General features: G+C 29.3%; 1 protein-coding gene across 1 annotated transcript in view; it reads left to right on the forward strand.

The window, feature by feature from the left end:
- Window positions 1-11,312, forward strand: part of LOC129230359 (uncharacterized) — an 81,808-nt gene extending 70,496 nt beyond the window's left edge. Inside the window, exons 11-14 of the mRNA XM_054864757.1 lie at window positions 1,081-1,181; window positions 2,404-2,547; window positions 8,124-8,195; window positions 11,119-11,312. Of these exons, the coding sequence (XP_054720732.1) occupies window positions 1,081-1,181; window positions 2,404-2,547; window positions 8,124-8,195; window positions 11,119-11,232 (431 nt within the window). The 3' untranslated portion in view covers window positions 11,233-11,312. The remainder of the gene's footprint in view (window positions 1-1,080; window positions 1,182-2,403; window positions 2,548-8,123; window positions 8,196-11,118) is intronic.
- The last annotated feature ends 1,346 nt before the right edge of the window (window positions 11,313-12,658 follow it).

The following is a 12,658-nucleotide window of genomic DNA, read 5'->3' on the forward strand; positions in this document are numbered from 1 at the left end:
TTCCCTTCATTTTATCTAACATTTTATTTATATCCCATTTAATGCTACCTAATTTGTTTATGTCCTTCTGTTTTTCTGTATTTATAGTATATTACTGTACTAGCCACATTAAATTTGAGTTGAGTCACATGTATTTGTATTACATTGGTTATACATCACATTATGAAATTTTTTGCTGAAAGTGGTTTTATAATTTTTTAAATTATATATTTCACGTTTAATAATTATATATAAATTGATGGAATGTATTTAAATTACGTGAATGTAACTTCATCAATAACTAAAGTTTCTAAAGTACTTTTTTAAATAAAAAAAAATCCAAACTTAAATAAAAAGAAAATTATGATTTTTATGTACCCTGATTTCAAGTCAGTTTTGATCTTCCAAGATTTTAATTAAGTGTGGTATATCACTTTATTTTGAGATCTTCATTTTGATCATAGAAAAAAAGTATTAAAATTTTTGTGCTTGGCAAATTAAGAATTTAGTCTTACCTGGGAGTATTAATCAGTAATAGCTTTAAAAGTAAATGATGCAATGTAGCAAGTAACAGAGCTAGCAAAATGCTTCAATATTTTAAAAGAATTGCATTTATTTTCTATTTTACATTATTTAGACCTCATTTGTAGCATGACATTCAGTTTTGGGCACCTAATCAGCAGAAATATATTACCTTATTCAAAACGGATTCGTAGATGGTGACATCAAGTTACAAAGGGGGATCTAGAAAGAGTTTAAAAGCAGCCGCTTTTGAAAAGCCATTAGGGTGGACATATCCCCCGCCCCCCGAAAGGAGAAAATCTTACAGTAGTAGTCTTCAAGTGGTTATGTGGGTAGATAGTGTAAGTTTTCAGACAAATTAGTTTGCTTGAAATGGCAAAAGGTTTAAAGAAGTGGTCTCGCTTGGAGGTTCAAATTCATTTCTTGTGCACACAAACATCTTGAGTAATGGTGTCATCCTCCTGATTATGAGTTCGGGTTTTAAAAGATTAATATGTATAAAGCAAAAAAAAAACAGGGGTTTTGATTCAGCTGTTTTAAATGTATTAGAATAAATGATGTTTTTCTAAATTTTTGCAGAGATTACAGAACCAGATATTATTGCTTCACTCTATTTGAATCACATTCCGATCTTTAAATTAGGAAAAATTGCTATTTCAGTGAGGATACAAATGTTTGAAGTAATTTATCAGAAATTCTTACTTTCAATTAGGGTGAATAGGTAATATTAAATCATAGATTAAACACATAAATACCAGCCTAGTTGAGCTTAGAGCCTGTTTCTGATCGACTGTAATTTTTTGGAATTTATTTATATAACAAAATTGTTCTACTTTTCAGCATTTGCTTTTGAAGTAAATATAATATGGTTATAATCAGGTGTTTTGTAATCTTAATACTTTCTTTTATAATAATTTCATTTATTGTCATTGTAGTTACTGAATTCAAGGTAGAATTTACAAATTAGTAATACTGTTGTGTGAAATTTCCCTAAAATTGTTCAATTTGAAAATAAAAACCTACTTTAAATTCTCTCATGCATATACAGTGAACTCTCGCTTATACCCGACCTCTGTTACACACGTTTTCCACTTATGTGCGTTTGTCTCACGGGCCTGGCCAGCGATATAGGAAAACAATGTTAACTCTTATTCATTTGTACGCGAAACCTAAAATGCACTTTTCACTTATGCGAGATAACATTTTTTCAAGTTCTAGTTAAATTGCATATTCATGCTTTGCTTATCGGAAGATTTGTACCCTTCTTGTTCTGTCTCTTGGAATGCATTCACATGCCTTTATTCCATTGTTTGGATTTTTCCAAGAATAGGTTCTTTTTTGCACAAGTGTGCGATTGGGGTGGAATTAGTCTTGTGATTGACACTGAGAGGGGAGAACGGGTTACATACGAAAAGTTTGATGTCACTAAAAGTTGTAGTCAAGCGGTAAGCGTTGACATAGGCTATCGAGAATCTTTTGCATCCTTGTAGAGTATAGCTCTGATCATGAGACAAAACGTACAAGAAAATGACAAAACGTACAACTTCAAATTTTGCATTTTTATTGAATTACAATGCATAAGTGGAAATTATGTGCATATTTATTCATTGGTATTAGTAGTGTACTTTTAGTATTAGTATAACTGATGTTAACTTTTTGCATTTAAGCCTATTTTGGGGGTTTTTCGAATCTCACTTGTGCAAGAAAATTTCATTGTCCCCTTTGGTCGTGCATAAGTGAGAGGTCACTGTATAAAGTTAACATTTGAGTTGTAAATGAAATGGATTTTGATTTTTCTACTTAAGAAAATGTTTTGATTATGTTTGTTCATGACAATCTTGCTTTTGGATTTAATTTTATTCACTTAGATTGATATATTTCATTATATTACACTATTTGAAGTTACAGAATCGCAGTGGAAGTGGCCTGTTCAGAGGAACTCCATATTCTGAAGGCTTTCGGGGATTTAGGTATCCAACCTATAGTCCACATTTACGACATTCTTTACCAAATGTCACTCTTCATTTATCAACAGAACCACCAAAGGTATATGTGTGTGTCATACTTACTCCATATTAACCATTCCATCCCAATAACCATTTGAATGATCATGGAAAAAATTTTAGAGACCCCCAATTCCTACTGCTGTACTGTTTTACGTACTGTTACTGATGTACTGTTTTGAAGTAAAATATTTAGTAGAAACACATTTGGTAGAAATCATAGTATTCATAGTATCATTTCTCATAGTATCAATGTTGTAGAAGATACCTTAATGCTATTTTGATAAAGTTTTCATTCAATGAAATTAATTCAAGATTTTTACAGACATTTTCTTATTCTAATCTGGAAATAATTTTAAGAGTTGTTTCCTTGTTTTATAAAGGACTTCTTATGACTGCTGTCTTTATGGTGCTAAAAAGTGCAATGAGAAGTTTTATGGTGTTTTCTTGATATACTGAGGAGTTATGAGACTGTCATCTTTATTTACTTTATTTAGTTGATATTTGTGGTATTGTTCTCCTCATTGTAAAAAGGATTTCTTGGGACCATTGTCCTTATTCTGATGGTGGGTCTTAGGAACAGTAGTTGGGAAACAGCAGAAATCATTTTACATGTAATTCAGTTAGATAAAAAAAATTCTTTTTTTTTTTTTTTTTTAAGTGAATGATCTTAAGTTTTTCTGGTAAATGTCTTTTTAATCTCTTTGCATGGTCAGTGCCATGCAGTATGGTTTACCGATATCTGTACCAATAATATAAAGCTGTAGAGTTTGTTTGTTTGAACGCGCTAATCTCAGAAACTACTGGTTCAAATTGAAAAATTATTTTTGTGTTGAGTTGTTCATTTATTGAAGAAGGCTATAGACTATTTTTTTTTTAAATTTAGATTGACCAAAATGATTGCAAATTAAATGTTTAACTAATTGTTTAGTTCTATAAATTCCTAATAGATTGCGGGCTAAGTTTAGTTCTATGAATTCCTAATATATAATGGGATAAATTTAGTTCTATGAATTCCTAATACAGAGGTGTGACGAAGAAGGTGACGAAGAAGAAGATTAGGGTAATTGAAATTTCAAGTAAAATCCTGTTATATCATAGAAACAATATTTTATTTAAAAATTACAGATAAATTTTATATTGACAACGCATCTTCTTATTTTTTATTAAAGATTCAATCCATCTTGGCATTCCTTTTATAAGTTTTTGGCAATTAATTTGTATTTCCTTGTCGGGGTGCCAAATTTGAATGAGTCCTTCAGTCAAATAATACAATGTTTGTGAAGTTCTATTACTTTAATTTTGTCTTTACGATGGTTAAAATATTCTCTATTGGTCTCATATCTGGACTATTTCCATGCTGTGAATGTGTTTTTACATTTTTTTTTTATTCAAAATTATGGTCACTGATAAATCTTTAAGGCACAGAACTTCATGCATGAATATGAAGTCTCCATTTGGAAGTCAAACTTTTAACTATAAAACCTTTGTTCAGGCACTTTTTCATGCTGATATTGGATCCTCATGCCTTCCACAATGCTTAAACATCCAGCACCCTGAGCGGGAATTACGCTCCTATCCATAACTTGCGTGGGTGGGTTTACTGTTTGTGTAATGAGACTAAGGAAAATAATTTACTGTTGCTTCTCCTGACATACTGACTGCTTTCTTTTGGTATTTAAAGCATTGATTTAACAGAAAACTATACCTAAAATATAAAAAGTACCTTGATGCATTTAATTTGTTGCTAAATATTCTCATAAAGAAAGTTTTAGGGACATTTATAAACAGTTCTGAAACTTAAGTCAGTATGAAATAAATTTAATTTTAGGAAAAAGACTGAACAACATGAATTTAACAGAAAAATTAAAAGAAAATTAATATTTCTCACCTTGCTCCAATTACTTACAATTAGTTTATGTACAATTTTTGCCCAAGCATTTCTGCCATAACAAATGTGATTTTAACCCTCTTTGCAAAGAAAACAAGCACTCAGTTCAACTGAGAAGAGCTTTCTACGAATAGAAGAATCACATACATTTACTCCATATGCTTATCGAGAGATTTTTAGTTCACAATCAGTTGTTTTTCTGTTAGTTTTGGCAGTATGAATTAATTTCCTTTCTGTTTCTGCAATAAATTTACTTTCATACCGCATTTCCCTACTCTGGAATTTATATATTTACATTTGAATTTCAAAGATCTTTTTATTGTACACACCGATGTTTGCAAAATTTTTAATTAATTAGTGATTTCTTGTTGTGTATAGTGATTCTCTTGGATGAGACACTTTATAGCAGCTAGTTTTCTTGGAAAAATATCACTTGCTTCTCTCATGATCACTCAATAGTTCCTTAACAAAATTTAAAAAGTTGCCGAATATAAACTAAGTAAAGCTGTGAAAAGAATTGCTTTAAGAATAAAATAATACTGATGCCAACCGAAGGAAAGAATATAAATACTAGCACAGCAAGCAGACAGTTTTTAAATTTTATTTTAAATTCAATTGCTGATCAAACATTCTTTATGCAATGCAAACAATTTCATTACTTTAGATCAAATGATTTTCTATTTTATAAATGTCAACATTTAACAAAGTAATGTCCCCAAAGCTACACTAAAAGAGTAACAAAATGATTCGAATCACAAAACAAAAGATCTTTCATGAATTATTTCAAGTATATACAATATTACTCAAGAAAAGTTGAAAAAAATCACAATTATTCTAATAATTTTCACACCTCTGTAGATGACGGGGTAAGGCTCAGACCTTGCTCAGGTTCACATGCATGGCGCTATTGTGGGACTGTTGTGGTCAGGTAACTGATTTTTGAATGCAGGTTATTTTTTTTCAATATTAAGTTACAAATTTGATTTTGCAGAATTTTTCTGTTGGGTTTCGTTTTCCTTATTTCTTCAACGTATGTGTTTGTACTTAGACTTGGATAATTAACTATTTTCAGCCTTGAGTAAATAATTTGATTTATTTTATTATTTAGTTGTGATTGATCTTTATAAAGTTTTTATTATAGTATTGTTTATTTGGCGAAACATTTTAAATTGCAGAGAAAAACCGCTTCACTCACTGAAGAGCAGGGTTTTGGTAGCGCAGTTGCTTGGCGGGTTAAGCGATGAACAATACAAATGAAGGATTATTTTGATTTTTAAAGCTACTGTTAATCTTTTTATGCATTTGGTAATAGTTTTAAATTCCAAAGAGACTTTAATAAGTTTTTGAAAAGGTGTGAGGCATTTTAGTTGAAGAAACATTATCATTTCACATCAGAAAGAGGTGTGAGGGGGGGCGTTAATTTTTGTTATTCAACGGACTTCCTTTAAGTTCTTTAGCACGGGCTTTGCCGTGCGGGTAATGCTAGTTTATAATTAAAATAAAAGTTGTACTGTTCAGTTTTTGAGGCTCAATACTTACGCATGACATAATTGTATGGTAACTATTGTATCTAAAGAAATGTCACACACAAAAAGATATTAGTATAAGCTCACTTGTTATTCAAATAAAATGCATAGTAAACCTGAAGAGATATGTTATTTCTTTTGTCGTTATTCAAGTAGACATGGAGCAAAACTTCTCTTCTTTGTGGGACCTATAATTGATCAGTGGTGAATTTCAGGAAAAAGGAGACATGACAATTGAATTTCAAAAGTTAATATTTGGTCACTTGACATATATCATTTTTTCAGAAAAAAAGGAATTTCTTAAATCCTCACAAATTTTTCCAAATAACTCAATGTCGTCCAGAAAAAACAAGGGCAAAACCAATTTTTCTCCTTATGTTTTTACAGATCAGGAAATCCATTTTTTGTTACATACCATTATTTCAGTAATCTTGTTTATCAGAACATAATAAGTAGGTTAACTTTTATCATTTCAATGTCGAATTCAACTTTATGTTAAGTAATTTTTTTTTTTTTTAAATATTTTTCAACCATGAAATCAGCCCATTATTAAGGTGATATTCTGAATGTCCTTCCGTTACCAAAATACTATATTTCAATTACCTCACCAAGATCCTATTGGGTTTAGAAACAATAATTTTTGTTTGTTTGTTGTTGGGGTGGGCATGGTAGTGATTATACATATAATTTTAGATGTCAAAAGTATCTAGAGCCAATTTGCTCTGGAAAGGTGTGCATTTGGCTTATTTAAATATATTATTTAAATGCATTCACTTCTTTCTTTTCTTTTGTTTTTGCTACATGGCCTATACAACACAATATATGATCATCTGAGGGTAATCTTCACCTCCCATACTATGCCCCTGTTGAGGTTTAAGGGAGTCTGGTCAGCAGAGAGCATGTTCTATATAGAAATGCACGGGAATCAAATTAAGAAGAACAGGCAAAGTTATAATCTGGATAGTTTATGAATGTTTCATTAACAAATAGTCAACTTGGAGAAATACTCCACAAAAATCAACTGCCCTTCTTTTATGGGTACTTGTATACTTCTCAAATATTGGTTTTATCCTGATATTGGTTTTATGATGCATAAATTGTAGCCATAAAATTATTGGTTATATTTCTATCATATAATAACATACTATTGTGGCCAAAAATTATACTAGAAATATCAAAGTATATACTATTATATCAGTTTAATAGGCTAACTTTTTTATTAATGATTTAAGGCCCATTATATTTAAACTTTGCATAGAATATTTTTAGCAGATCTGTGTGTCTATATCAACTTATTTTGTAGCAAAAATCCCAATATTATTCTCATTTTAGTTAAACAATGAATTTGTTTTTGCACTTTATTAATTAAATTTTTAAAATGAAGTTTGTGAATTGGCTATGAAGAGGTAGAGAAAACCTTCTCCAAACAAAAAATAAATAAATAAAATAATAATTTAACAAACTGGGTTGGAGTAATTGCAACATTACAGCCATAAGATAAATATTACCATTTATGTTTTGCCATATTTAGTATTTTCCATGCAGTTTATAACAAAAACTCTCATAAATACTATTGCAAAAACATTTCAAGCGGAGATTTGTGTTATAAGTATATATTTATTTTTCTAGCTTCCTACTCATGTATTTATACTACCTGTGTTTCATTGCTGTAATTTGATTTAAAATGAAAAGTTCTTTTTAAATAGTTTATACTCAAATTGTTCTTTTGTTGCAGAATGCCATTTTGTTAATATGCATACGTTGTTTAGTTTATTTAAAAATATATATTTAAACATATCAGAGTACTTAAATTTTAAAGCAACAAGTATTTTTATAGACGTTATAAAATCAGAATCATTTATGTTATTAAATAATAGTCAACAGAGAACATAAATAACTACAACTTGATGTTTTTACAATTTTAATTGTCTTTAATCATTAAGTAACTATTTATGTGTATGCTTTATTTCTTAAATGCAATGTAATATTTGTATGAACATGGATTTACATTAAAGTATTTCTACTCATTCATTCTATTTAATGCAAGAGAACAGTTTGTTTATTTGGTCTCTCTATAGCATGTAGACTGCAATGACAACTTTGTATCAAGTTTTCTTCCAAAATGTAACAAATCTTTAATTTTCAAATTTATAGCTGTAAAATTTGATTGATTAAACATAATATGTATTATTTTATTTGCAGCTGTATCCTTATCATTTGTTAATAACATCCAATTATCGGGTACCTGCAGATGTGGATCGTTGCCATTTAGAGGTACAGTGCTTTTCTGAATAAAATTTAAAACTTAAAGAACCATATGTGATAAATAACAATAAATCTAAATTTATATAAAATATTCCAATTCAATGTTCCTTATCTATTGCTCCAGCATCAAACAAAAAGTTTGTTGGAGTAACTTCATAATCATTTGATTTTGAAAATGAATATTTTAATAATATATTTTTTAATGGGGTTTTCATGGGTAGATTTCTAAAATCTTGATATTATTATTGACACTAGATACTGAAAGCATAAGTTAGTATAGTTGACTAGTTAAAAAGTTGTTTGTAGAAAAATAATTTAAATAAACTTCATATGAAACTGGTATCTTCAGCATCGCAATTATGAAGTACATTAGCTTCAAATACAGTCAACTCGCTATAGCTCAAAGCCTTTTGACTTGAATATTTCTTTATCTCAAAATTTCTTTGATTCCCAAACTCTTGAGAAGTCTGAGAACTTCCCATGATTTGAACTACTAAAAACATGAAAATTTTAGCTGATCTCTTGGGACTTTGAGCTGTTTGAGAGTTGACTATAAAATCACTGCCATACTGCAAATGAAATTTTAGGCTTAACACACTGAAATTTCCTAGTGCAAGCTCTTGTTAAGAAGAAGCTAAGATAGCAATAATTATACAAGAAAATAAAAAGAAGCATATTAGGGTTTTGTCCCATTTTGTTATTGTCAGAGACAGAAGTGTGACAAAATCTCCACCGAACCAATAATGAGAAGTTAGTTTTTAAAAAAATTCGTATATACAGTGGAGTCTGGACTTGCATGCATTATAGGTTCCAAGACACCTGGCTTAACCTTCAAGAACACGGACGGAGTACTGAGTACACCACTTAGCGAGGAAGCAGCTGTGACTTTCAGAATAGTCACCTGGCCAATATTTACCCTTTTCCAAGGTCTGTTCAGTGACGTACTTGTGTTTAAAGTCAAAAGTTGCCTTTTTCTCTTGTTCTTTTTGATTATTTTTCCATAGAAACCACACGTGAATGTTCCAATTTTGTATGCAAAAACCATATAAAAATAACAAAATGCAATTGTGAGAGCTGCAATAATTGTTCAACAAATGCCAGGGAGTTATCTCAATGACTAAATTATTATTTATAAGTAATTTTTTTTTTTGATTTTATATTCATGAAATTCGCAAATTAAAAGTTATCATCATTTTTTACTACATCATGATCATATTCATTTAAATTGTGTTCATCTGTTCGTGCAATTAGATTGTTGCTACTTCTACAACATTACTAGACTTTGTATTAAATAGAAAAAAAATAACTATCAATTTAAAAATTGATAGTAAAGCTTTAAAAAATGCTGGCGTACGGAGTACACCACCCGTGTTCTTATGTTACTTTTAACCGTTCGTGTTCTTAAAGGTTAAGTCAGAAAAAGAATAGGTATATAATGCTTTGATGAACATACACAATTATTTTAAATACTTGTAAACACCCCTCAAACTGTTTTCAACCATTCCTTAAATATATGTCAATGTCTCCCACATAAAGAACCGAAATTGTGTTGTATTTTTTTTAAAAAAAGCATTATTCAACATTAAGTACTGTTAGGATGCACAAATTATATGATCAATAGCAGAGACATAAAGTACAGTTCTGTATGCACAGTATGTAATAATAATAATAAAATTCGGCACTATAATGCTAGTGTGTAGTAAAAAGTACTTTAAAAAGTTAAGATGATGATGACTGCGGCTGTGCAAGTGATCAGATCATTATCAATAATCTCTTGCATGTCAAGAATCTTCACCTTTTCTTTAATTGTATGAAACTTTCTCTTCCCAGCTTTAAATGAAGCAACCCGCTTAGGTGATATTGTATTTCATGAACTTTCATACAGTAAACTCATGGTTATCTTCCATCGGTGTATCCGCAGTCTTTCACACTTTCAAAAACTTTTCTTCTGGCGATAACTAACTAAATTTTGATAAATGCACACATTTTAACTTAACAAGTGAAAATTTGCCAATAAAGACATTCTTATTGATTTCTTCCCTCCCCCTTCTAGTGACATTAAACCTTTCAAGGTCACCAAAACCTGACTAGTTGATACCTGATTTTTAAATTGACAATAGCTGTACGTCTTTACTCCTTACTGATTTTAGACCTACCTTACTGATTTTTATATCTACTTTACTTAGTGTGCAAACAAGTGAACAAACCAGTCTTGAAAAAATTCTCTTTCCCTCTCCTTTGTGTGTTTGGGGTGACCTAGATATATCTCTTGCAATTTTTCTGCTTGCGCAATTTGCTCTCGTATGTGTAGTCTGTTTGCAATAATAAGCGAACATTTTCTAGTTTTACATAACAGTTATCTATTTAAATATAGTTTAAATAAATAAAACTGTTATTGATCTTTTATGCACTGTTTCCTTTTTAGATTAAACATTAAAAATTCAATATCATGGAACATTCTCTGCAAAGAACAAATTTAAAGCTTAGTTCTAATCCAAAAAAACTTCCAATACTATCAGAAAAATCTATAGTATTGCAGCCATGATACTATGGCATAATAAACATGTGTCACATTCACAGATGTAAGAACAACTAAATAACCATGAGTTATGCCTCTACTTGATTCTGACTAAACGCTTACTGTTATATTCATGTTTCATATGAATATTGTCATTTTTGAAATAATAACATACGTGAGATTTTTTACAGGATCTTGAGCAAAAGAAAAATTACTATCATTGGTTCTTTTATGGAATTAAAAAGTACCTGTTTTGCTGTTATATGTTAATTAAATGTTTTAAAAAGCAGTTTCAATCAGTTATTTGGGAGATGTGCTTTAATGTATCTATTTATGCCGGAACTGTTATTTTACTAAAATTAATTTCACATTAGACTTCAATATTATAATTGATATGCATGCATTTTCTTTCAGAGACATCTATCTAATGAAGAATTTCAGGCCTTATTTCATTTAACTCGTTTGCAATTTTATCGTCTACCTGAATGGAGGAGAAACGACCTGAAAAGAAGAGCAAGATTATTTTAATGATAAATTATCTGCATACAGTATTAAATAATTTTTTTAGCTTTTAATATTTATGAAAAATTATATATCATACATTAAATTTTATTCCTGAAATCAAATATCATCTGTACTAAATATTTGGAAACATTGATATTTTTCAGTTGAAATTCTATAATCTGAATACAATTTTTAAGTGTTCATTTTTTTCCTTAGCTTCAAGCACTTCAAATGTTTTCCAAGTTAATTTACAATGAACCTTAAGGCAAATAAAGTGTTCAAAAGTATTGATTTGAACTACAAAATGTATAGTGCATTTTTCATTGATCTAATACAATAATCAATATAACTTAAAAAGTGCTCTTTTGAGTTTCAAATGCACAAAAAGCAGTTTAATATAACAGTTTCTTGAATTAATCACATCTTGAACCTGCTAATTTATTGTGATATTTTTAAAAATATATTACTTAATTACTGTTTCATTGATGTATTATAATATGTATTGCAATTTGAATGATTTTATTAATACTGCATTAAATCTTTGTTTAATAAAATGCAGTGTGTTACCTACTTTGTAGTAAAATATGTTTGAATACACGTTTTAAAAACCGGTATAGAAGAGCTTCCTGCTAATATGAGAAAAGCAGTAAAGTGAATGATTTGAAGTCATGCACTAAAATAATTTTTAATGAAGTGAAAGAAAATAAACCTATAAAAATTTCTTTCAGAGCTTTCATTTTTAGAGAAAAAAAAGTATATGAATTCTCATATTCCCCTATAACGTGGAGTAAAGTTTTGTCTTGTGAGCCAAGGTGAACTTTAGTACAAAAACTATAAATTTGTAATGTAAATGTGAGTTTTTGCTGATATGCTCAGAAATGGTTTTGTGAATTACTTTCATATTTCACTAATATACTTTTTTTTTTGGATTTGATGACTCACCAATGTAATTTCTTTTTTTTAAAAAAGTGTTCTATTTGACAAATAATTTTGTTAAATTAGAGTTGTATCTGAAGACATGCTAATATTAGTTTATCTACTCTACAAAGCACTACTTTTTCTGAAGACTTTTTCCTGAGCATTTGTTATCCTTTCATATCTAAAGCTTTTGATTATTTGAATACATTATTTTTAAATTTACATTTGTATTTGTGTATTTGTTGACTACTTTACATTATAATCATGTATGTATGTTTTAGTGTGTATTCTATTCATTTATATGTAAAGATTTTTAGTCATATATTTGCAATTTTTGCATATTTCTTTCATAAATGACTTTGAAAGTTTGTCTCTAAATGCAAACAGATGCTTCAGGGCTATGATAGAGAATCTTGATTAATGCAAAATGCTAATTCACATTGGCAAAGCTGTGTGTGAATGTGGGAATAAGAGCTGAAAGTATTTATATCAATTGTGTAATATTAGAAACAATATCAAATATAGGAAAAAA

Source organism: Uloborus diversus, chromosome 9, assembly GCF_026930045.1.
Source record: "Uloborus diversus isolate 005 chromosome 9, Udiv.v.3.1, whole genome shotgun sequence".
Lineage (NCBI taxonomy): Eukaryota > Metazoa > Arthropoda > Arachnida > Araneae > Uloboridae > Uloborus > Uloborus diversus.